Genomic DNA, 26,713 nt, shown 5'->3' on the forward strand with positions numbered 1-26,713 from the left:
TACTCGGTTTTGTTTTAAATTGCGTTGGCTCTGTTTCCTCCGTCTCAGAGTCCCAGCCGGCTCCCGGCAGCTCTTCTGAGCTGCCGGAGCTGCTGCCGGACTCCGAGTCGGAAGTCAAATGCCAGCAAACTTCTGGGGCTTGGTGCCATTTTGTGCGGCTCCGACCCCGCTCCTCCCCCCGGGGGTGGCACTGCTGCCGCCCCCCGGGCTCGCCCTGCCTCCTGCAGAGGGGGGTTTCTCCCTTACATGGTAGTGGCGTTAGGCGCGGCTGCCAATTGGCTCCGAGCCCTCTGCCGCTCTCCTCCTCTTTCTCCCGCACACGCTCATTAGCAAAACTCCGTGCCTCTGGGCTCTTTGCGCCGAGACTGCCCGCGCCCGGCCCCTCCCCTTGGCTGCCGGCGCCATTTTCAAAGGGGTATGGAGGTGGCGTGGGTAGGATCTCCTCCCGAGCCATGGCTTCCGCGCCTCTGGCTTCCCCCGCCAGCCTCCGCCAACAGAACCCCGCGCGCCGCTGCACTTCTGGCAGCGGGCCACCGACCGGCGGCGGTGGGGCGGATGGGGAAGCCGCGGATTTTTGGGAAGGTTCCGTGGGGGGATTTGGGCTCTGGTCTGGGGAGGGGGGTGACGCGCTGGGCCCCCCCGGATCCCCACTCCTGGGCGGATTACCCTCAGGGGCGGTTTGCGTTGCCGCTCCTACGCCTAGCTTGGGTGTAACCAATAAACACGTACGCGCTGCGCTACATGTCTCTTGCTCTTCTATTGCTCTGCGCAGGGCTTTCTCTACTTTGCCCTACGCCTTAAGGCATTTGCCGCTGCCTGAGGATTTCGTGTCCTCGGCCAGCATGGCTGTGCATTTTTCCCATATTTCTGGATGCAAAACCTCCACAGGGCGTTCAATTGCCCCAAGCTCAAGCAGCCTTGCTATAGCAAGATAAAAGTCTTTGGGCTTACACTCAATTCCCCATTGCTTATGAACCTCACTTATGACCCTGGCGATGGCGTCCATGACGATCGTGGGTCCTGGGACGTCTCCCTCGCCGAGAACACGGTCTCACCGGTCTGGCCGCTGCTCTTGTCCAGGCGACACCTGCTACCCGAGCGAATTTTTTCCGTGTTTCAGCACCAGATATCTTGCCTTCATGGGAGGCAACGGCGACCTGGTTGCAAGGAACAGCACGGCAGCCCAGTCTTCCCTGGGCCACTCGGGCTAACGACACACACAGGACACCAATGTGGTGGACGGTCGAAAAGCCTTTATTATCTTATCTCATGGGTTTAAATAGTCTTGGGGGACTCTGCTATGTCAGGGGGGGTTGGCAGGGTCTCTAGGGTTAGTCAGGAGTGGAAAACTACTGGGTTAGGTGTGGTTACATTCTTTGGGGTAATGGATAACATGTTGCAGGGTGAGAGGGGGATGGGGGTCTTTCTTTCCGTCACATCCCAAAATCATCCGTTCGCCTGTCCCTATCTACTACAGGTCAGACACCCTGCAGTGGCCGTGCTCCATCCACCTGGGGCATCCCGGGGCTGTCCCTGCCTGGGCAGCGCAGGGCTGGGCTGTGTTCTCCGGCCTCTCCCGCAGCCCCTCAGCTCGGGCTGCGCTCGCTCTTTGCCAGGTGCAGCCCTGGACCAGACACAAGAGCAGGAACCCGCCCATGGCCGCTTCCGCAGAACAGCGCAGGTACCTGCAGCCATCCCCACCTGGGCTGGGCCTGCTGGCACTGCTCAGCTCAGCAACACACCTGCAGCACTCCATGGCTTCTTGACCTTCTCCAAAGCTCGTTTGCAAATTCATCAAGAGAATTTGGCAGGAAGAGACCAGCGCCATGGGGCCTGGGCTCAGAGCATACTCAGAGCTCCTCGGACATGAGACCAGTGCCACCCTGCTGGATTTGCTTGTGCAGAGGGGTGTTTCCAGAGCAGAGTAAGTAGGCAGCTGTGGCCAGGCTTCAATTCCCCCATAAGTCACATAGCTTCCCAAGCCACAGTGCTGGGCCCTGTGAGCCTTTGAGGCCATCGCAGTGCGGTGGGGAGGGAAACACTTCTCTGGGGACCCTGGGAACACTGCTCCCTCTGGCAGCTTTCCAAGTCTCCCTGTGCCTTCTCCAGGTGCCCGCCATGGTGAGGTACATCCACCAGTGGCTCACGGCCAATGATTCTGCTGAGCACAGGCTGGACAACGCCCTGCTGTATCTCACAGAAGCGCAGCCAAATGACGCAGTAATGACACTCCTGCGTGTGGCCCCATCCTGTGACAGGTACGGGGCCCACCTGCCCAGAGGGCTCAGGGCTCACCCCAACCCATCGCCCTGCACAGCCTGTCCCAGGTGTCTGACCCACAGAGAGTCCCAGGGCCCTCTGGCTGCTCCCTCTGCCAGCCCTGGCACGTCAGCCCCCGAGCCTGCTGCCATGCTCCCTCGCTGCCCCACAGGGGCCTGTCCCCACAGGGCTGGGCTGTCTGAATGCTGCTGGAGAGGGGCAGTGGGAAAAGACAGAGCCGTCGGTCAACCCAGGCCCCTAGAGATGCCCAGGCCACGGTGCTGTGTCTGAGATCCCCTGAGACAGAGCTCTAACCCCACAGAGCTGCCATGGCCATGTGGAAGACCATCATGTGCACGGCCTGGACTGCAGAGCTGGCACAGCAGATACTCCTGGATGTGCTGGGGAGCTGGCCAGAGCACAGCACGTGCACCTCCGATGGGGACAAAATGGGTGTCTTTGTTCTGGCTGTGAGTTTCTGCCAGTGGCCTTTGCTGGCCCCAAGGTCACCTGTCCAGCAGCTCTCCATCCTCCTTCCCCCACTGCATCTCCCTGCCTCAGGGCCTGAAAGCTGGCCTAGGGACAGCTGCAGGGCCACCAGGCCCGCTGCTCCCCCTGTGTCTCTCTGGGCCTCTCCCTGCCACGCTCGGGCCCTTTCACACGAACACCTCGGCACTGAGCGCTGTCTCAGGGGGCTTTGTCCTTTTCAGGCAACTGTGGTGATATGGAAGATCCTCCAGGAGTCCTGTGTCCCAGATATAGTGATGGAGCATTTCCCACAGTTATTTTTGCATCTGCTCTTCCAAGTGCTCTTCAGAACCAAAGAGATGCCAGAGGCGGTTGATACCTTCTGGAAGGGATGCCAGGAAGAACACGGCCTTGCCACCAGCCCCAACAGGTGCTCTATCCCAATCCTTCTGTCCCTGCCACATGGCCAGGGCAGGAGCCAGTGCTCCCAGTGTGATCCGGGCTTTGCTCTGCACTCAGGTTTGCAGTGAGGACCCTGAAGTCCCTGCTGTGCCAAATGGACTATGAGGATGTGGTGGTGTCAATGGAACGCAAGCGTGGCTGGGACATGCTGCTCTGTGCTGACACCCACCATTATGCCGTGGGTCTGCTGGCCAGGTGAGACCCCCTTCTCCCCATTGCTCCCGGCATTTGTGCTCTGTGTCTGGGGTATCCCACTCAGTCCCCGTGGCTGTGGGCCAGAGGGACGAGGGATGGCCAAGCAGACTGGGAAAGGCTGGGAGAGGAGGGTGCCCAGTAGCAGCCACATCTCAAAGGGCCCAAGTCCCCCTGCAGGGTGGGGGGTAGAGACAAGAACTGCATCAGTCTGTCCTGGGAGGGGCTTCCCCCCCGGCTCAGGGTCTTAGTGTCATAGGAGCGGGCCCCCAGCCGGGTAATCATTATCACTGACTCCATGTATTGCAGAAGTCTGATCAATAATTAACTTTATTAGGAAACCCATTGTTCTTATAGATAGTTATGATATAGGTAGATTTAATTGGTTTTCTAGTCTAAACACTATCACCATTAGTTAATTAAGAAAGCACCCTTTGGTAGACAAATCTCCGTAACATATTCCATATGTTCACAAAACCAGGTGCAGCATGTTAAGATAAGAATGATTTTTATTCTTTCCTCTGATCTTCTCAGACTTTCTCAGGCGATGCCTGGGAAGGTTGTCTGTTTCTCTCTGAGGCCAGAGAGCTGCTGCCACATCTTAGTGCCATTTTCCGCCTTCCAGGGAGATGCGCAATGAATCCACCCCCTTGTGCAAAAGCATCTCAGGCTGTCTCCTTGAGTTGCTCAGCAAAGAGATGCCATACTGGCACTTCCCTGCCCTGGCATTCCTTGTGGAGGTGAGTCTGAAGGCCGGCGCTGCCTCCCAGCTCTCTGCCCTCTCGTAGCCGCAGCTGCCTGGGACGGTGCCCACGCCCTGCGCTGCTGCCTGGTCCCCGCCCTGTGCGGTTCTGGGCTCCTGCCGGCCGGGTCCCCTGTCACTGCCCTGTGCCTTTCAGGTCCTGCATTGCCTGGACTTGAGAGCATGCAGTGACAGCATCATGGATCTCTTGTCGAGGCACTTGCTGAGTGAGCACACAGAGATGCGCCGCCAGGTTCTGAGGGCCCTCCTCTTGATCAGGGATAATCCCTCACTGGTAAGGAGGGGCAGCAGCTGAAGCCGTGCAGGCAGCGTGGGGCTGGGGAACGCAGTCGCTGGAACTTGGCTGGGCTTCAGGCACTGGTTCAGCCGCTCCCAGCTCTCCTGCCTCCCACTTCAGCTGCCCGAGTGCTGCGGGACAGGCCTTTGGCCTCTGGGCCCTGTGGCAGCAGGGTGGCCTTTCACACACTTGTGTTCCATACAGGCCAAAAGAATGTGGAGCCTGACTGAGGCCTCGCACTGCTCACCAAGGATCCTTGGATGGTGAGAAGGGGGCAGTGGCTGAAGCTGTGTTGGGCAAAGCAGCCCCTTGGTCTGTCAGGGCTTCAGGAGCTGAGGCAGCTGCTCCCAGCTCTCCTGCCTCACCTGCCCCAGTGCTTTGGGACAGGCCTTCGGCCTCTCTGTGATGTCACACGGACATCTCTGTGATGTCACACTGAAACTGTGAGGTCACATAGCTGTTTGTGATGTCACAGTGACAGCTATGTGATGTCACAAAGCCCTCTGTGATGTCCCACAAACATTTCTGTGATATCATACAACTTCCTGTGATGTCACACTGACATCTCTGTTGTGTCACACAGCTCTCTGTGATTTCACAGGGACATCTTTCTGATGTCACAATATCTCTTGTGATGTACACAGACAACTCTGTGACGCCACAAAGCTCTATGTGATGTCACATGGACATCGCTGTGCTCTCACACATCCTCCTCTGATGTCACAGAGACATTTTTGTGATGTCACACTGACATCTCTCTAATGTCAGACAGCTCTCTGTGATGTCACACGGGCATCTCTGTGATGTCACACAACTCTCTTTGATGTCACACTGATATGTCTGTGACGTCACACAGCTCTCTGTGATGTCACACTTAGATCTCTGTGATATCACACAACCTCCTGTGATGTCACACAATCAACTCTGTGATTTCACACATCTTTTTGTGAGGTCACACAGACACACAACTCTCTTTGATGTCACACTGATATTTCTGTGATGTCACACAACTGTCTTTAATGTCACATAGCTCTCTGAGATGTCACACAGCTTTTTGTGATGTCACATGGACATCTCTGTGATGTCACACTGCTCTCTGTCATGTCACAAGATCATCTTTGTGATGTCACACAATCTCCACTTGATGTCACAAAGACATCTGTGTGAGGTCACTCTGACATCTCTGTGATGTCACACAGCTCTCTGTGATGCCACACGGTCAGCTCAGTGATGTCATACAACCTCCTATGATGTCACAATTACATCTCTATGATGTCACACTGAAACCTTTGTGACGTGGCACAGCTCTCTGTGATTTCACACTAACCCTGTGATGTCACAAAGCTCTCTGTGAGGTCACACTGACATCTCTGTTATGTCACACAACTTCCTGTGATGTCACAGAGACATATCTGTGAGGTCACACTGACATATCTGTGATGTCACATAGCTCTCTGTGACATCACATGGACATCTCTGTGATGTCACACAGCCTCCTGTGATGTCACATGAACATCTCTGTGATGTCAAGATGACATCTCTGTGATGTCACACTGACATCTCTGTGATGTCACACAGCTCTCTGTGATGTCACATGGACACCTTTGTGATGTCACACAACCTCCTATGATGTCACAGAGACATTTCTGTGATGTCACATGGAGATCTCTATGATGTCACACAGCTCTTTGTGATGTCACACAGATATCTGTGATGTCACATGGATATCTCTGTGATGTCACATTGACTCACTGTGATGTCACACAGCTCTCTGTGATGTCACACGGTCATCTCTGTTATGTCACACTGAGATCTCAGTGATGTCACACAACCTCCTGTGATGTCACACAGTCATCTCTGTGATGTCACACAGTATTTTGTAATGTCACACAGACATCTCTCTGATGTCACACAACTCTCTTTGATGTCACACTGACATTTCTGTGATGTCACACAACTCTCTTTAATGTCACACAGCTCTCTGTGGTGTCACACAACTTTTTGTGATGTCACCCGGACATCTCTGTGATGTCACACTGGCATATCCGTGATGTCGCACAAAATACTGTGATATTACATTGGCATCCCTTTGATGTCACACATCTCTCTGTCATGTCACGCGGTCACATCTGTGATGTCACACTGACATTTCTGTGATGTCACACAATTTTTTGTGATGTCACATGGACATCTCTTTGATGTCACACAACTCTCTGTCATGTCACACGGTTCTCTGTCATGCCACAAGGTCATCTTTGTGATGTCACACAAGCTCCACTTGATGTTACCTAGACATCTCTGTGATGTCACTCTGACATCCCTGTGATGTCACACAGCTCTCTGTGATGTCACATTGACATCTCTGTGATGTCACAACGACATGTCTGTGATGTCACACAGACAGCTGTCTTTGATGTCACACTTACATCTTTGTGATGTCATGCAAGGTCCTGTGATGTCACAGAGACATCTCTGTGATTTCACACAGCTCTCTGTGATGTGACACTGACATCTCTATGATACCATGAAGCTCTCTGTGATGTCACAGAGTCATCTCTGTGATGTCACACTGACATGTCTGTGATGTGACACTGACAGCACAGCCTGGAGCAGAGCCCGCGCGGCCTCGGGCTGCAGCAGCGGGCAGGGGCACAGCTGCCAGCCCGCACACCGAGCACCGCACTCAGGGGCTGCTCCAGGCTGGGGCTGCAGCTTCCCGGCCCTCCTTACCAGGATCTTAATGAACCTCCACAGTTTCTCCTTCTTTACAGATTTTTCAAGGTCTCTCCTATTCAGGAATTTGGCCAAACAAAGCAGGGTTTCCTGAGAAGCCTGGAGAGCAATAGAGACATGGAAATGTCCCCGCAGCCCAGAGCCCAGGATCATCATGCTTGTGCCAGGGCCAGGAAGAGGCTGCAGCCCGCAAGGCGCCAGGACAGGAGGCAGCCGAGCCCCCTCCCAAGGGGACAGCAGCAGCCCGCGAGTCCTCACCTCTGCCACACACTGATTCTCCTCATGGCAGTGGAAGAAGAGTGGCAGCAGGCTCTTACACACTTGTGTCATCAGGGGCTTTTTTCCTTCTTCTGCTACAGCAGACAGCAAGGTTGGAAAGACAAACATGGAGAGCTGCTGCACGTGGCTATCATCCTGTGGAACAGGAAGGAAACAAGACCTTGGCATCAGCTGATTCTGGCCCACGTTGGTGCAGGCCTGCATCTCCACAGGGCACCAAGTGTCTGGGCAGCAGCCAGTGGCCGTGGCTGAGGGCACAGAGCCTTACGTGGTCAAAGAGTGGCAGGAGCACCTTAGCCAGCTGCAGGGTGATGCGGCTGGGTATTGGGGCGTCATTATCCAGGAACAAATCACTAACTAGAACAATGGCCATCCTGACCATATCACTATCATTTTCCTGCAGGAGCTCTCCGAGGCTTTCGGTCAGGCTCCACATTCTTTTGGCCTGGGCGGAGCAAAGGTGTGTGAAAGGCCACCCTGCTGCCACAGGGCCCAGAGGCCAAAGGCCTGTCCCACAGAACTCGGGCAGCTGAAGTGGGAGGCAGGAGAGCTGGGAGCGGCTGCCCCAGTGCCTGAAGCCCAGCCAAGTTCCAGCGACTGCGTTCCCCAGCCCCACGCTGCCTGCACGGCTTCAGCTGCTGCCCCTCCTTACCAGCAAGGGATTATCCCTGAGCAAGAGGAGGGCCCTCAGAACCTGGCGGCACATCTCTGTGCGCTCACTCAGCAAGTGCCTCGACAAGAGATCCATGATGCTGTCACTGCATGCTCTCAAGTCCAGGCAATGCAGAACCTGAAAGGCACAGGGCAGTGACAGGGGACCCGGCCGGCAGGAGCCCAGAACCGCACAGGGCGGGGACCAGGCAGCAGCACAGGGCGTGGGCACCATCCCAGGCAGCTGCGGCTACGAGAGGGCAGAGAGCTGGGAGGCAGCGCCGGCCTTCAGACTCACCTCCACAAGGAATGCCAGGGCAGGGAAGTTCCAGTATGGCATCTCTTTGCGGAGCAACTCAAGGAGACAGCATGAGATGCTTTTGCACAAGCAGATGGATTCATTGCGCATCTCCCTGGAAGGCGGAAAATGGCACTAAGATGTGGCAGCAGCTCTCTGGCCTCAGAGAGAAACAGACAACTTTCCCAGGCATTGCCTGAGAAAGTCTGAGAAGATCAGAGGAAAGAAAGAAAAAACATTCTTATCTTAACATGCTGCACCTCATATTGTGAAGATGTGGAATATGTTATGGAGATTTGTCTACCAAAGGGTTCTTTCTTAATTAACTAATGGTGATAGTGTTTAGACTAGAAAACCAATTAAATCTACCTATATCATAACTATCTATAAGAACAATGGGTTTCCTAATAAAGTTAATTATTGATCAGACTTCTGCAATACATGGAGTCAGTGATAATGATTACCCGGCTGGGGGCCCGCTCCTATGACACTAAGACCCTGAGCCGGGGGGGAAGCCCCTCCCAGGACAGACTGATGCAGTTCTTGTCTCTACCCCCCACCCTGCAGGGGGACTTGGGCCCTTTGAGATGTGGCTGCTACTGGGCACCCTCCTCTCCCAGCCTTTCCCAGTCTGCTTGGCCATCCCTCGTCCCTCTGGCCCACAGCCACGGGGACTGAGTGGGATACCCCAGACACAGAGCACAAATGCCGGGAGCAATGGGGAGAAGGGGGTCTCACCTGGCCAGCAGACCCACGGCATAATGGTGGGTGTCAGCACAGAGCAGCATGTCCCAGCCACGCTTGCGTTCCATTGACACCACCACATCCTCATAGTCCATTTGGCACAGCAGGGACTTCAGGGTCCTCACTGCAAACCTGAGTGCAGAGCAAAGCCCGGATCACACTGGGAGCACTGGCTCCTGCCCTGGCCATGTGGCAGGGACAGAAGGATTGGGATAGAGCACCTGTTGGGGCTGGTGGCAAGGCCGTGTTCTTCCTGGCATCCCTTCCAGAAGGTATCAACCGCCTCTGGCATCTCTTTGGTTCTGAAGAGCACTTGGAAGAGCAGATGCAAAAATAACTGTGGGAAATGCTCCATCACTATATCTGGGACACAGGACTCCTGGAGGATCTTCCATATCACCACAGTTGCCTGAAAAGGACAAAGCCCCCTGAGACAGCGCTCAGTGCCGAGGTGTTCGTGTGAAAGGGCCCGAGCGTGGCAGGGAGAGGCCCAGAGAGACACAGGGGGAGCAGCGGGCCTGGTGGCCCTGCAGCTGTCCCTAGGCCAGCTTTCAGGCCCTGAGGCAGGGAGATGCAGTGGGGGAAGGAGGATGGAGAGCTGCTGGACAGGTGACCTTGGGGCCAGCAAAGGCCACTGGCAGAAACTCACAGCCAGAACAAAGACACCCATTTTGTCCCCATCGGAGGTGCACGTGCTGTGCTCTGGCCAGCTCCCCAGCACATCCAGGAGTATCTGCTGTGCCAGCTCTGCAGTCCAGGCCGTGCACATGATGGTCTTCCACATGGCCATGGCAGCTCTGTGGGGTTAGAGCTCTGTCTCAGGGGATCTCAGACACAGCACCGTGGCCTGGGCATCTCTAGGGGCCTGGGTTGACCGACGGCTCTGTCTTTTCCCACTGCCCCTCTCCAGCAGCATTCAGACAGCCCAGCCCTGTGGGGACAGGCCCCTGTGGGGCAGCGAGGGAGCATGGCAGCAGGCTCGGGGGCTGACGTGCCAGGGCTGGCAGAGGGAGCAGCCAGAGGGCCCTGGGACTCTCTGTGGGTCAGACACCTGGGACAGGCTGTGCAGGGCGATGGGTTGGGGTGAGCCCTGAGCCCTCTGGGCAGGTGGGCCCCGTACCTGTCACAGGATGGGGCCACACGCAGGAGTGTCATTACTGCGTCATTTGGCTGCGCTTCTGTGAGATACAGCAGGGCGTTGTCCAGCCTGTGCTCAGCAGAATCATTGGCCGTGAGCCACTGGTGGATGTACCTCACCATGGCGGGCACCTGGAGAAGGCACAGGGAGACTTGGAAAGCTGCCAGAGGGAGCAGTGTTCCCAGGGTCCCCAGAGAAGTGTTTCCCTCCCCACCGCACTGCGATGGCCTCAAAGGCTCACAGGGCCCAGCACTGTGGCTTGGGAAGCCATGTGACTCATAGGGGAATTGAAGCCTGGCCACAGCTGCCTACTTACTCTGCTCTGGAAACACCCCTCTGCACAAGCAAATCCAGCAGGGTGGCACTGGTCTCATGTCCGAGGAGCTCTGAGTATGCTCTGAGCCCAGGGCCCATGGCGCTGGTCTCTTCCTGCCGAATTCTCTTGATGAATTTGCAAACGAGCTTTGGAGAAGGTCAAGAAGCCATGGAGTGCTGCAGGCGTGCTGCTGGGCTGAGCAGTGCCAGCAGGCCCAGCCCAGGTGGGGATGGCTGCAGGTACCTGCGCTGTTCTGTGGAAGCGGCCACGGGTGCGTTCCTGCTCTCGTGTGCGCTGCACGGCTGCACCTGGCAAAGAGCGAGTGCAGCCCGAGCTGAGGGGCTGCGGGAGAGGCCGGAGAACACAGCCCAGCCCTGCGCTGCCCAGGCAGGGACAGACCCGGGATGCCCCAGGGCATGTAGCACGGGCACTGCGGGGTGTCTGCCCAGGCCCTCTTCTGTCCTGTCTATGGGCACGTCCCCAGGGGATGGGATGGGATGGGATGGGATGGGATGGGATGGGATGGGATGGGATGGGATGGGATGGGATGGGATGGGATGGGATGGGATGGGATGGGATGGGATGGGGCCAAGCTGTCTGTGTCCAAGTGGCCTGGCTCTGCCACTCACCCTTCTGCCGTGTCTGGAACTGCTTCACTTCTTCAGGCTGCTGTGCTGGGGCAGCTCCAGGGCCTTCTTTCTTTTCCTTGCCCCAGGCCACCCTGGGCACAGTTGTAGGTCTGTGCTCTACGTCACTACCTGGATTCATGGCTACTTGTAGGAGAAGGTGGCTCGGAAACGGTCCAAGTCAGCAAGTCCTGCACTCTGCTCTTGGGGGCTCCAGCCACAAGGACAGGAGACTCCTGTCAAGGATGGTGCAAATGCCACAGTCTGCCCTCGAGGGCAGCTGCAGAAGAGATGCCTTGGGAAGGCCAAGGGTCACCAAATGCTCTGCTCTGCCCACGACATCACCTGCAGGAGTAACGCCTCGGGAAAGCCTCGGAGTCAGCCAGGAACGAGTGGCTGTGCGAGGGCTCCTCACAGCACCACTCTGTCCTGTCCTGTCCCGTCGCGTGCACCGAGCACTGTGGTGTGGCCTTGTCACTGCCAACACCTCTGCCACTGCGTGTCACAAAGGGCCCTTGGAATCCCTGTCCCGTTCCATTCCACGGTGACCATGCTGCACCGTGTCACCAAGGGCCCTTGGATCCCCTGTCCCGTTCCATTCCACGGTGACCATGCTGCACCGTGTCACCAAGGGCCCTTGCACGCACTGCCACCTGCCCTGGGGCCACCCCCAGCCCCCCAGAGTGGCCCAGGGTGGAAGGAATGCCTTGCCCCAGGTGTGTCAGACAGCCCAACAGGATCTTTAGGAAGGGCTCAGCCCATCAGCAAACGCTGCCCTGCTCTGCGGGCTCAGAGCAGCAGGAGCCCCCGCAGCTGCCGACGCAGCCGCGGCGGGAAGGGCACGGGGCCTCCACAGAAGCTGGCACGGCCTCCTCGGGACACGTCCCACATGGTGGCCATCCTGAGCACGGCCGTGGGACACAGACCAGGAACGTGTGGGCCAGGGCAGGAATGCTGCTCTGAGCCCTGGGGCCCGGGCAGCGCTGACAGCAGCAGGTGAGGCACAGTCCCTGCCCAAGCAGAGTTCCCCCGAGCCCTGGCAGCACCGGTGCCCGTCTCGTGCCCCAGAAACCTGTGCCCCAAAAGGGCTTCTCTGCCCGAGGGCAGCCAAAGCTGGTTTCTGTTGGAGCAGTGGTCCTGTAGAAAAGTTGTAGTCGGTCCAGTGGAAAACCCTAGCTGTGTCCTCTTGGAAACCTGTGGGAAGGCTGCCTCTCTGTCTAGAAATCCCAGGATATATCTAGGTGGGATTGTTTAGCTCTTCCCCCTGGATGGAGCATCTCACCATGGGCTGATTTCATTCTCAGTAACACAGTGGGTCCTTGATAAAAGCCAGGGACGTCATAAAACCAGAAAGCTGGCCGGACAGAACGCACATCCAAACAATATTATTAATGCAATGTTCTCCACTTATTTGAGAGAAGATGGCAGTTTTTATACACTTCTACATAGTTTACAATTTACAAAGGCACTCTGATTGGCAAGCTAACATTGTTTATCTTTGTCTTAAAGTGGCCGAAACCTTATACTATAAACCTATACTACTTCACACCCAGACAGCCCAGTGCTCCCCATCACACCTTAATACAATTTCTAACTGCACCACAAACTCTTAATTTCTAACTGTTTCAGAGGCTGGAAGGCCTCACAGGGCCCAAATCTGAGGCCCAGACTGGAGTAGCTCAAATCTCATTCCAAACATAAATCATGACCTCAGAAATGCTCAGAAATGCTGCAACACTTGATCCCCTGTTAAACAGAAATGGCTCTGGAGGGAGTTATCTCTGAGCCATGTGGGAAACATTGATGGGCCCATTCACAGGAGATAAGGAAAACAGTCCAGAGGCAACTGGAAAGATGATGGCGAACCTGCAGCATTTTGGGAAGAGGACCCAGAACCTCCCTGTGCTTGGGAAGAGGACACTGATCCTCCCTGTGCTTGGGAAGAGGACACGGAACCTCCCTCTGCTGTGGGATCCTGGGCTGAAGGTTCTGACAGCAGCACAGCCCTGCAGCCAGAGGGGAGAGGGGAGTGGTGCCTGGTGCAGCTGAGTACGTCTGCTCTGTTCCTGTGTTCAGAGCAGGGGCTGTGTGTGTGTCTCGGCATCAGCTGCAGCCAGCGTTACTCTGCAGCTGAATGTCACAGGGGCATTTATTGTCCTTCCCCAGCTGAGACCAAGGGGCTCACGGCCCCAGGGAGTGGGGCTGCATTCTGGCTCTGCTCTGGCGGGGTCTCGCTCTGGGAGGGAGCCTCTTCCACGTGGTTTCTTTCAGGGAACATCGTGAGCATGGAGGAGCCTGCCAAGAAATACCTGGAGGTGGAGCAGATTGGCCAAGGGTAAGTGCACGGCAGCTACTTCTGCACAAGCAGCCCAGGGGCTGTGCTGGTGCAGGATCAAGGGAGAAGTCAGGAGAGCTCCAAACACCTTCAGACACTGGGGTGCCATCCTGCTGTCTCTCAGTCCTGATCAGAATTGAGAACTGTGGTCAGAAGGAGCCGTCACAGGCCCCTGAGGCTGGCAGTGTCCTGCCTGCAGCAAGGAGCAGGACCTGGGAGATCTTCTGTGTCTGGAACTGGATTGCTTAAAAGAGCCACACACCATCTGGTGACTGTCAGAAAAGAGTTCTCAAGGAGATTTCTTTCAAATATTTTGCTTCAAAAAATATCCTCTAGTCAGCATTAACAACCTAATGGTTTTGAAACAGGAACCAGAGATGAACTAATGAGTGCTCTATTCTAGCACAGCTCGTAGAGCCCATACATTCAGCAACAGACACAGATCTGATGCACTCTGGGGGAAAATGCATCACCTGCCTGATGGCAGGGCCCTTGTGGATCCTGCAGGTCTTAGGCAGGAAATGGAAAAGGATGAAATGCATTCTTTTCCAGTTCTTTAGACACCCATTGCTCACCTCAGGTTTTCAACTAAAGCAATTAACTGTGGACATTTGGGATTTGCTCCAGCCCAATTCCTTCGTGTTGGGTCTCAGTTTTCTCTTGCACACCTGGCATGGCAGAGGGCTGGTGGCTGCTGCGCTGTTGTTGCAAGGGTCAATGCACCCAGGTGTTTGTGAGCACTGCAGGCAGCAGAGATCTCCTGTCTGGGCTGGCTTTCACTCCCAGGGCCTCAAGTGCTGCTTCTTTCTTCTCTGCTGTTTTGTCTCCAGGGCTTTCGGAACCGTTTCCAAAGGACTCGACAGGGCCACTGGAGGAGAGGTCAGTGCCAACACGCCCAGCACGTCTGGCAGCTCTCCAAGGCTCTCCCCTCTGCTGGGAGCTGTGGCTGCAGCTCTGGGGGCCAGCAGAGCTTTCCTGCACAGGCTGCTCCTCTGAAGGCAGAGCAGTGTCAGCCTGCAGAGCACAGCTGGGACACACTCAGTCCTTCTGGAGTGCCCAAAGGGATGCAAGGAGGGCAGCGGTGTCTGTCAGAGCAGGACACGCTGGCTTGCTCTTCATATCTAAAAGTGTGAATGGATCAGGGCTGGAGACTGAGGCCCAATTTATCTTCACCTTAGCTGCAAACAGGAACACTATTTAGCAGTTTTTCCATACTGCCTTTCATCTTCAAAGGGTACCTCAAGGCCTAATTAGGGTGAGATCCTGCTTGGGCTCAATTTGGGGATTTAATTCCACTTCAGCTGTCCACAGAGAGAGAGGGAGAGAAATGAGAAGATGGATGTCCAGAGCAAAGCTCTCTCCTAAACCCTGCAGTTGTTTGGGTCTGGGGTCAGTGACAGCCTGTGACAGGGATCACCTGAGCAATGGATGTGTGTGTTTGCTTTGTTGTGCAATCCCAAACAAAGCAGCTGCATCTGAAATCATGACCAAATCCCATGCAATTGCTAAAGGGTTACTGGCTGTTTTGCTCTGTTTTCACAGAACCAGAATGACCTCCTGCTTGCAAAATGTGTTTGAATAATAATGAGAGTGTTGAGGCCATTTGAGAAGACTGTAGGTGCAGAGAATGTGGTTAGAGCTGGGAGGCTGACAGCTGAGGGGCCATTTCTGCAGAGCTTGCAAGGCCAAATGTCTCTGGCCATGTGTCCTGTAAGCAGCCCCAGCGAGCAGAGCAATGGGCTGTGGGAGTGGCCCTTGCTGAGCTCTGGTGCCCATCCCGGGGCAGTTTGGCACAGCCCGGCTCTGTCACTCCAAAAAGCCTCGCCCCGTGTTGGCTGTGGCCTCCTGCCACAGACTCCTCCAGTTAAAGGTCTGCAATGTCCCCTCAGGTGGCCATAAAGAAAATGAGTCTCAGAGGGCAGAACGGGGAACGCGCTGTGAACGAGCTCCTGCTCCTGAAGGACAAGAAGAACCCCAACATTGTCAACTCTTTGGACAGGTGAGTGCTCCAGGCCTCATCCCGTGCATGGGCCCTGCCTTAACCTTTCCTGGCACCCGTAGTCTGTAGCCTGTTTTGAAAATGCCTGACCCAGCCGTATCTTCCCAAAACAGCAGCCTGACAGTTCGCTCCCTCCGTGTGCTTTGGTTACTTTGGTTTGTTTTTTCCTTCAAGTTGACCCCATTTTCTGTGTCTTACAACAAGTGCTGATAAACCACAGCAGAAATTATTTCCCTTGGCTTCTTCTTCCCAGCCCTTTTCCATTGCTGCAGATGCCAGGAAAACCAGGGCCTTGTTTCCAGAAATGCCTCATTTGCCCATTTTTCACTGGCCTTGCCTGTTTCTGAAGGGACTTTCTGAAAGGTTTCTGATTGCTTTTGTCCCAAGTGCTGCATGGCCTCCTCCCCTGGATAACCCTGGGAGTTGTGTTGCCTTGTTCTGCAGGGAATGGTGGAACTGATGAGCTCAGAAGCTGGACCAGCTGGGGGCCAGTGTTGTGGTTCCACACTGATCTGGGCTGTTGCTAAACTGCATTTTTCACCTGCTTGCCATCTAAGGCCTCTCCTTTCTCACAGGGGTCTCTTCCTTTAGACTGTTGTCCTGGGTTGTAAGATAAGCTTGTATTCCATTTGCCATCTGTCGAAGGCGAACCGGTTGGACAGGTTTTTTGTTATCTCTCTCAGAGACAATGGTTTGTGTATACACCTTTGACTGATTCAATGAAAGGCTGAAAAAATGTAACGCCGTGAGGGGTCCCACCCAGAGGGGGGAAGCAGCTCTCTCACTCTCTCTTCGCGGGATTCCGAGAGAAGCAGCTCTCCCTCTTCTTTGCGGGACTCCGAGAGAAGCAGCTCTCTCTCTCTCTTCGCGGGATTCCCGGGGAAAGCAGCTCTCGCTCTCTCTCTCTTCGGCGGCACTCGCAGCGAAGCAGCCGGCGCGCGCAGAGGCGACGGCAGCGGAGCTCAGAGGCAACCCCGGCGCAGAGGAAGACCGGCCCCCACTGCCACCAGATCTTCAGAGAAAAATTATACCCTTCTAAAGATCACCACTTCAGCTGCAACTCATCAACTATTGCAAGGGAAAGCAATTGTCCCAGCAAAACCTGATACTGGCATTCCTCAGGTTCTAGACTTTTTCTTTCACTAGTTTTGTTTGTACCGATTGCATTTTCCTTTTTAAATTGTTGTCTAGTTTTCTCCTAGTAAAGAATTGTTACTCCCACTCCCATATCTTTGCCTGAGAGCCTTTTAATTTAAAGATCCTCGTAATTCAGAGGGAGGGGGGTTTGCCGTTCTCCATTGCACAGGAGGCTTTGCCCTCTTTCACAGACTCCTGTCTTGTCTAACCAAGACAGAATTTGGCGCCCAACGTGGGGCCCGAGGGCATTGAGAGGGAAAAAGGATTAACAGTTCTTAAGTAATTTGGTTTTGTTGTGTGTAAAAACATCTTCAGCATCACCATGTGGTCTAGTTTACCTTGGTTTGGGTGGCATGTGATCGTAGCTATACTTTTCCCATTTGCAGACCCTTATCTAAAAATGGGTCCTATGACTAAGGCTACGGTGTCTGTTATCAAGTTTGGCTTCTGGGTTAATTGGGTGAGGAATTCATGGATCTTTAATTTCCTCTGGAAGGCAGGTACATGGATTCATAGCTATCACACGTTAACTGTATGTTTTTGGGGTTACTTTAATAACGGTACCTACTGCGAGGAAATAGCACCTGGGCAAACTTTCTCTCAACCTTTTAACCATCTTTTTGGGTCTGTTCCACCAGTTCTCAAAGGGTTAAGATCCTTTATAAGTGCTAATGATACCATACAATGGGTGGTGTTGCTGATAGTCCTGTTATATTTAGCATTCAGAGATAAGGGAAGATTAACCTGGATAACTACCCTCACACCTACACCACAGACTCGAGATGCTGCTGCTCCAGAGCCTGACCCTGCCCCACAGCCCACCTCAGAAATGAACCGCCCAGATTGGGTGAGGGTTCTGGTTAAGGAGATACGAGAGATGCTGAAGGAGTGCATTTCCCCAGCTGGTGAGAAACCGGCCCTTTGCCTTGAGGAGGGACAGTCTAATAGTACAGCTGTGGAACCCACTAATGTTACAACTGTCCAGGTTCCAGCTGAACCACAAGGGCAGTCACGGTCAGCAGCAGTGGCCCCGGTAGAAACAAGGAAGTCTAAGGTGAAAGCAGAGCACCCTGCAGATAGGGACAGGAATGGAGGAACCTCACAACCCACAGGGGAGCCAGAGATTGCTATCATCACCGAGTCCCTGACGTACGAAAGTCTTCGCAATCTGCATAAAGACATTGTGCGACGAGGGCGTGAGGCTTATGCTACCTGGCTACTCCGGGTTTGGGATCTTATGGGTACAGGCGTGCAGCTGGACGGTGGTGAGGCAAGGAACTTGGGACCCTTGACCCAGGACTCGGGTATAAATCAGGTTTTTGTAAGGGAACCAGGGTCCCTTTCTCTCTGGGAGCGGCTCTTAATGAGTGTCAGGGAGAGGTTTATCCACAGAGAGAGAATGCAAGAGCACCATCATAGAATGCGCTGGAAGACCCTCGAGGAAGGGATCCAACAGCTGAGAGAAGTGGCAGTATTGGAGGTACTCTTTGGGAGGGATGGACGACACAATAATGACCCTGACAAGGTCAGGTGTACGGGACAAATGCTGTGGAGTCTGGCAAATCTTGGGCCATCTCAATACGCCACCTTCATTGCAACGATCAATGCTGACACCCACCGGGAGACAATAGGTTCTGTTGCCAACAAACTTAGGAATTATGAGAGTATGATTAATGGCCCAATGCAGGCTCATATCTCAGCTGTGATTAAGGAGTTTAAAGAGGAGATGAGAGAGGAGATAAAGAAGGTTAATACAGCACCCGTGAGAGTCACAGGCCCCAGAATCAGCACCCAACAATCCCCAGCTAGAGAGAGAGGGTACACCCCAAGGGCTAATCTGTGGTTCTTCCTGCGTGACCATGGGGAAGACATGGGGAGGTGGAATGGGAAACCCACCTCTGTCCTGGCAGCACGGGTCCGTCAACTCAAGGAGGGAAACTCTAACCGGGGGAGTTCCACCAAAGTGAAAGTAGCCTCAACCTCCCGTGACCAAGCTTGTGGGTACGATCTGTCAGACCCCCTTGAAGGGACCTCTAGTATGTATGCCCAGGGAAGGAATGATAACCAGTGTTAGAGGGGCCCTGTCTCTAGCCAGGGAGAGGCACGGGAAAACCGGATCTTCTGGACAGTGTAGATCCGATGGCCTGGCACATCAGAGCCACAAAAATATGATGCTTTAGTTGATACTGGTGCACAGTGTACTCTGATACCATCGGGACATGTGAGGGCAGAGCCTGTTTCCATTGCTGGTGTGACAGGGAGATCACAACAATTGACTCTGGTGGAAGCTGAGGTAAGCCTGACTGGGAAGGAGTGGAAGAAACACCCTATAGTGACTGGCCCAGATGCTCCGTGTATCCTAAGTATAGACTTCCTCCGGAACGGATATTACAAAGACCCAAAGGGACTCAGGTGGGCTTTTGGAATAGCCGTTGTAGAGGCAGAAGACATTAAGCAATTGAACACCTTGCCTGGACTGTCAGAAAACCCCTCTGCAGTAGGACTCCTAAGGGTGGAAAAACAACGCGTGCCAATTGCGACCTCGACAGTGCACCGCCGGCAGTATCGGACAGATCGAGATGCCGTGATCCCCATCCACAAAATGATTCGGGAGCTGGAGAGCCAAGGGGTGGTCAGCAAAACCCACTCACCCTTCAACAGCCCCATCTGGCCTGTGCGCAAATCTAACAAAGAATGGAAATTGACTGTAGACTATCGTGGCTTAAATGAAGTGACTCCACCGCTGAGCGCTGCTGTGCCGGACATGCTGGAACTCCAGTACGAGCTGGAGTCCAAGGCAGCAAAGTGGTATGCCACCATTGATATTGCTAATGCGTTTTTCTCCATTCCTCTGGCAGCAGAATGCAGGCCTCAGTTTGCTTTCACCTGGAGAGGCGTGCAGTACACCTAGAACCGACTGCCCCAGGGGTGGAAACACAGCCCCACCATCTGCCATGGACTAATCCAGGCTGCACTAGAAAAGGGTGAGGCTCCAGAACACCTGCAATACATTGATGACATCATTGTGTGGGAGAGCACAGCGGCAGAAGTGTTTGAGAAAGGTAAGAGGATCATCCAGATACTACTAGAAGCTGGCTTTGCCGTCAAGAAGAGCAAAGTCAAGAGACCTGCCCGAGAGATCCAGTTCCTGGGAGTGAAATGGCAAGATGGACGGCGCCAGATTCCCACTGAGGTCATCAACAAGATCACAGCTATGTCCCCACCAACCAGCAAAAAGGAAACACAAGCTTTCCTGGGTGCCATAGGTTTCTGGAGAATGCACATTCCTGAGTATAGCCAGATTGTGAGCCCTCTTTATCTGGTTACCCGAAAGAAGAATGATTTCCACTGGGGCCCTGAGCAGCAACAAGCCTTCACCCAGATCAAGCAAGAGATCGCTCATGCTGTAGCCCTTGGCCCAGTCAGAACGGGACCAGAGGTCAAGAATGTGCTCTACTCTGCAGCCGGGAACCATGGGTTGTCTTAGAGCCTTTGGCAAAAAGTGCCTGAAGAGACTCGAGGCCAACCACTGGGATTCTGGAGCCGAAGTTACAGAGGGTCTGAAGCCAACTACACTCCCACAGAGAAGAAAATCTTGGCTGCCTTTGAAGGAGTTCAAGCAGCCTCGGAAGTAATTGGCACAGAAGCACAACTCCTCCTGGCACCCCGACTACCGGTGCTGGGGTGGATGTTTAAAGGAAAGGTTCCTACTACCCACCATGCCACTGACGCCACATGGAGCAAATGGATTGCCCTCATCACTCAACGCGCCCGTATTGGAAACCTGAATCGCCCTGAGATTTTGGAGATAATTACGAACTGGCCAGAAGGTGAAAACTTTAGTCTCACTGATGATGAAGAGCAGGTACAAGTGGCAAGGACTGAAGAAGCTCCACCATACAACCAACTACCAGCAGAGGAGACCTGCTACGCTCTTTTCACTGACGGTTCCTGTCGCATCGTAGGGATGAACCGGAAGTGGAAAGCAGCCGTATGGAGCCCCACACGCCAAGTTGCACAAGCTACCGAAGGAGAAGGTGGATCGAGCCAACTCGCTGAACTCAAGGCCGTTCAGCTGGCTCTAGACATTGCTGAAAGGGAAAAGTGGCCAAAACTCTACCTTTATACTGATTCATGGATGGTAGCCAATGCTCTGTGGGGCTGGCTGGGAAGGTGGAGAAAGGCCAACTGACAACGTAGAGGAAAGCCAATCTGGGCTGCTGATATATGGAAAGACATTGCCTCTCGGGTGGAAAAGCTGACGGTGAAAGTCCGTCATGTAGATGCCCATGTCCCCAAAAGTCGGGCTAATGAGGAGCACCGGAACAACGAGCAGGTAGATCAGGCAGCAAAAATAGAGGTGTCAAAGATAGACTTAGATTGGCACCATAAGGGGGAGTTGTTCCTGGCTCGATGAGCTCATGATGCCTCAGGTCATCAGGGCAGAGATGCCACCTACAAGTGGGCACGAGACCGAGAAGTAAATCTAACCATGGACAGTATTTCCCAGGTTATCCATGACTGTGAGACGTGTGCTGCCATCAAACAGGCCAAGAGGGTGAAGCCCCTATGGTATGGTGGGCGGTGGTCCAAGTACAAGTATGGAGAGGCCTGGCAGATTGACTACATCACACTGCCCCAGACACGCCAAGACAAGCGCTACGTGCTGACCATGGTAGAAGCCACCACTGGATGGCTGGAGACTTTCCCTGTACCTCATGCCACTGCCCGGAACACCATCTTAGGCTTGGAAAAACAAGTCCTGTGGAGACACGGCACCCCTGAGAGAATTGAGTCTGACAACGGCACCCATTTCAAGAACAGCCTTATCAACACCTGGGCCAGAGAACATGGTATCGAATGGATATATCATATTCCCTATCATGCTCCAGCTGCCGGCAAAGTTGAACGGTGCAACGGACTCCTTAAGACTACCCTGAAGGCACTCGGTGGGAGAACATTTAGAAACTGGAAAATTAACCTGGCAAAAGCAACCTGGATGGTCAACACCCGGGGGTCTGTCAATCGAGCTGGCCCTGCTCAGTCAGAACCCTTACACGCAGTAGATGGAGATAAGGTCCCTGTAGTACATATGAAAGGTATTTTAGGGAAAACTGTTTGGATTAATCCCACCTCAGGCAAAGACCAACCCATTCGTGAGATTGTCTTTGCTCAAGGACCTGGTTACACTTGGTAGGTAATGCAGGAAGATGGGAAGACCCGCTGTGTACCACAGGGAAACTTAGTCTTAAGAGAGAACTGGGTGTAAGATTTCATGGTGTGCAGATGGAAATAGAATAAGGGGTGGATAATGTCCTGGGTTGTAAGATAAGCTTGTATTCCATTTGCCATCTGTCGAAGGCGAACGGGTTGGACAGGTTTTTTGTTATCTCTCTCAGAGACAATGGTTTGTGTATACACCTTTGACTGATTCAATGAAAGGCTGAAAAAATGTAACGCCGTGAGGGGTCCCACCCAGAAGGGGGAAGCAGCTCTCTCACTCTCTCTTCGCGGGATTCCGAGAGAAGCAGCTCTCCCTCTTCTTTGCGGGACTCCGAGAGAAGCAGCTCTCTCTCTCTCTTCGCGGGATTCCCGGGGAAAGCAGCTCTCGCTCTCTCTCTCTTCGGCGGCACTCGCAGCGAAGCAGCCGGCGCGCGCAGAGGCGACGGCAGCGGAGCTCAGAGGCAACCCCGGCGCAGAGGAAGACCGGCCCCCACTGCCACCAGATCTTCAGAAAAAAATTATACCCTTCTAAAGATCACCACTTCAGCTGCAACTCATCAACTATTGCAAGAGAAAGCAATTGTCCCAGCAAAACCTGATACTGGCATTCCTCAGGTTCTAGACTTTTTCTTTCACTAGTTTTGTTTGTACCGATTGCATTTTCCTTTTTAAATTGTTGTCTAGTTTTCTCCTAGTAAAGAATTGTTACTCCCACTCCCATATCTTTGCCTGAGAGCCTTTTAATTTAAAGATCCTCGTAATTCAGAGGGAGGGGGATTTGCCGTTCTCCATTGCACAGGAGGCTTTGCCCTCTTTCACAGACTCCTGTCTTGTCTAACCAAGACAACTGTGCAGATTCCAAGGACTCTGCAGCCTGGCAGGAATGTCTCTCCATCTGATTCTGTCCTCATGGACAAGTGACCTGGAAACAAAACTCCACTCCAGGCTTTTCCATGGGGGAATTGAGCACTGCACATTTGTCTCCATGCCACTGCTTTCCTCTTCCAGCTTCCTTGTTGACGGAGATCTCTGGCTGGTGATGGAATACATGGATGGAGGAATTTTGCAGGACGTTGTCAGACAGACACGCATGGCTGAAGGAGAGATGGCAGCTGTAAGTCGGGAGGTGAGGGATCCTGCCTGTGGCTGCCACGGCTTGGACACGATGGTCCTTCCACACAGGCGTGAGAACAGGAGTGGCTCCATGCTCAGGGCTCTGTTTCTCTGTTGTTTTTATGAGCTGGAGAAGAAAGAGCCTCTGCAGTGAACGGCCTGCCAGCATCGCTGCACTTCTGCTCTGTTCTTGCTCTCTTTCCTGCTGTTGTGGCACTCTCTGTCTGTTCTGGATTTGATGTGCTGTTCTCAGCTTTGCCCTGAACCGTTTGCCTGGAGCCTGTCTGCTCTGCACTCCTGGCCTGTCACAGCAAAGCTGCTGCTGGCAGAATTCAGACCTGTCCCTTCTTGTGTGATAGATTCCGGCCACTGGTTTTTGTCCTGGTGTTTCTTGTTCTCTCTCAGTGCCTGCAGGGCCTGGATTTCCTCCATGCGAACCGGATGATCCACAGAGATCTGAAGAGCTCCAACATCCTCCTGGGCATGGCCGGCTCTGTCAAGCTGGGTGGGTGTTCCTGGCCAGGCACGGCGCTCCCGGGTGCGGCTGTGGGGTTGCTTCCCAGTGCCGGCCAGAGCCCCACAAGGGCTGCTGGGGGCACTGCCCGGCCCCTGCTGCCAGCTGAGAGCGGCTGCCCCTGCAGAGAGCTCCGGAGAGCAGCAGGGTGCCAGGGGTGGCTTTGCTCTGGGTATGGCCCAGCCAGAGGGGCAGGAGTTGGAATCTAAAGCTTCAAGGGAATCAGTAAAAGCCACTGCACGAAAGCTGAGGGTTTCTTTAAGGGTCCAGTTCCACCTTCCCTTGGCTACAGCCCGGAGCACTTTTCCAGCTGACTTCACTACTGCATTCTCAGACTGGGTGGCGAGTCTTGGTGCTCAGTTTCCTCATTCCAGCTGCCCTTGACGTGTTTGTTTCTGTCCTCAGCTGATTTTGGCCTCTGTGCTCAGCTCAGCTCTGAGCAGGACCGGCGCAGCTCCATGGTGGGCACTGCTCACTGGATGGCCCCAGAAGTTGTGACCAGTTCTCCTTATGGCCCCAAGGTGGACATCTGGTCCTTTGGCATTGTGACCATCGAGATGGTGGAAGGAGAACCTCCTTACTTCAAGGAAACGAGGGCCATGGTAAGAGGCAAATTCTCCAGGGGCTGCAGAGCCCTGTGAGCACAGGGTGACCCTGCACTGGGAGCAGCAGCTGGAGGTTTCTGCACCTGGGGAAGGGAATTCCCAGAGCACTCGAGCCCCAACACAGACAAATATTCTGCAGTCTCCAGCAACAATTTGCTTTGGGATTTACGCTGTTGCAGCTCTTCTGGCTCTGAGGATGACCTGAAAATGTGAAGCAAGCGCATCAGCTCTTTCCAATGGCTGTGGCAGCACCAGGGTTTGGGTTTTTTGGTTGGCACAGGAAAATAAGCTGTGAGCAGCATCCGTGCCAGGGAGGAAAGTGCCCCTGGAGCTGGGGCTGAGAACCTGGGGTCGCTGTGAGCACCTGTGGGTGGGAAGGAAGCTGGCAGAGCGCTGAGTTTGCTTTTCCTGCAGGCTCGCGCTCTGATCCGGCACAACGGGACCCCGCAGCTGCAGGAGCCCTGGCGCCTGTCGGCTCTGCTGCGGGACTTCCTCGAGTGCAGCCTGGAGCCGGACGAGGAGCAGCGCTGGTCTGCCCAGGAGCTGCTGCAGGTGAATGCCGAGCGGCCGAGGGGAAGCAGCAGCACCAGGGAGGGGTTTTCTGCTGGGGCCCCTCCGATAGTCTCCAGCCTCGCTGCGTTCCACACGCAAAGCAAGCAGAATCCTCGCCGGGTTTGGCTTGGCAGGGTCCTTTCGAGGGCATCTGCCCCTGGTGCCCCACGAGGAGCAGGGCCATCTTCAGGCAGGTCAGGTGCTCAGAGCCCTGCCTGGCCTGAGCTTGGATGTTCCCAGGGAGGAGGCACCTCCCACATCCCTGGGCACCTTCTGTCAGTGTTTCCCCACTCTCCTGGCAAAAAGATTCTGCCTGCGATCTAACCTGAGCCTGCTTCCCTCTCCTGAGTTTCAGACCATTTCCCTTTGTCCTGTTGCAACAGAGCCTGTGAGGAAGTTGGCTCTGGAAAGTAACAGTTCATTTATTTCTTTTTTATTTTTTGGGCAGCACCCATTTTTATCATCAGCCAAGCCTCTCTCCAGCCTGACCCCTCTGATCACCGCAGCAAAGCAACTGAGGGAGCAGCGGAGGAGATGAAGCACTTGAGGACAGCTTTTAGTTAAAGTAGTTAGTTAGGACAACTGATTAGTGATGGTAGTTAGCAGTGCTAGTTGGTTATGGTAGTTAGGACAGCCTGTTTGTTACGGCTCTTATGACAGCCTGTTTGGTATGGCAGTTTTTTGAATAAAAACTCTCTTAAGCCTCAACTCCCTTGAGGTGTCCCTTCCTCCTCCTCCCTCCGTGACTCGGCTGCCCGGAGCAATGTGAGGGGAGAGCGGGCCCAGCCTGGCCCAGAGCTGAGCCCCAGCAGAGCCCTGGCAGAGCCCAGAGCAGCCTCGGATCTGCAGAGTCGGCCTGGGAGGAGGCGCTCGGAGCCTTCTGGGCTGCACCCGACTCTTGGTTACAAACTGCGTGTGCTGGAAAATGCCACCGGCTCTGCCAGAGGGCAGAAGGGGCCCGGGGAAGGCCCCAGTGCTCCCTGCAAGGGAAACACCGGCCCTGGGTTTGTTATAGAGAACTATGTAGTTGGTGGCTTTTGCTCTTATGTCTTGACTTCTGCAAATTATTCTTAATCACAACGATTTTGATACAGTACAGTTTGTAATCACTTTTAACTGCTTTTGCTGTAGTATAATTTGTCAGCTTTTTGTGGCCAATGCCCTGGCCCCTGTGTAGCTCATATCCTCAGAACATCATTCATGGCTGATAGTTTAGTTTGTGCACAGTGTGAAAAACATACATGATAGTTTTGGCTTTTGCAAAATATTGAAGTGAATGCCATGTGTTGTGCATTAGAATGTTAACTTTTGCAGAAGTAGCTGTAGTTGTGAAATAATAACTAATTCTTTTATTTTTGTAACTAACTGACAGTAATAACTCAGAGGTATTTGTGAAACAGCCAATGTTGATTTAAAGTACTTGTGGAAGTAGCTAAAACCGTCTGCATGGCCAGATAACATTTAAGGAACGGGTGTGATGAGGACCCTGCCACTGACCCTTCGACTGTCAGGAACTGTCTCCTGCTGATGTGGGAACCCAGGTGTCCCAGGGTGAGGTTCTGGTGTTTGTATCCCCAATCGTGGGTTCTGTTCATGTTTGATATTCTGTTCTGTGCTCTCAGAACTGACTCTAAAATGAAGGTTTGTTTTGTCTTGTTATCAGCTGGCTCACCTCCCACCATGGTCTGTTCTCCACAAGAGGCTTGTGCAGGCTGGCTTGGCTTGCTTTTGCTGGCTTTGTTTGCTTGCTCTTGCTTCCGCTCTTGCCTTTGCTTTTTCCTGTTAGTTAGTTTAACTAGGCATTCCAATTCTTTCCCTGGACTGTTTCTTTCCCTTTCCCTTTCCTGAATACCATCCAACCTGCTCTGGACTGGGACCTGGGAACCCCGAGGAGCACCGGGAGCCTGCGCTCTGTGATCTGCAGCAGCCATCCCCAGTGCCCAGAGCAATCCCCAGCGCCCAGACCCGGGCGACCACCCCCAGGAGAGACTTTCTGGATTTGTCATCTCTTCAGAGTGGTGAAAGAGTT

At 54.0% G+C, this 26,713-nt stretch overlaps 1 protein-coding gene across 1 annotated transcript; it reads left to right on the forward strand.

Moving 5' to 3' along the window:
• Positions 1–995: 995 nt before the first annotated feature.
• On the forward strand, positions 996–25,904 carry LOC144247133 (serine/threonine-protein kinase PAK 3-like). The gene is made up of 9 exons (XM_085570737.1): positions 996–1,017; positions 13,478–13,541; positions 14,372–14,420; positions 15,431–15,540; positions 22,909–23,026; positions 23,419–23,518; positions 23,933–24,129; positions 24,547–24,684; positions 25,133–25,904. The coding sequence occupies exons 1-9, from the start codon at positions 996–998 to the stop codon at positions 25,220–25,222; spliced, it is 888 nt and encodes a 295-aa protein (XP_085426863.1). The 3' UTR covers positions 25,223–25,904.
• The last annotated feature ends 809 nt before the right edge of the window (positions 25,905–26,713 follow it).

Source organism: Lonchura striata, chromosome 4A, assembly GCF_050655825.1.
Source record: "Lonchura striata isolate lonStrDom1 chromosome 4A, ASM5065582v1, whole genome shotgun sequence".
NCBI classification, from domain to species: domain Eukaryota; kingdom Metazoa; phylum Chordata; class Aves; order Passeriformes; family Estrildidae; genus Lonchura; species Lonchura striata.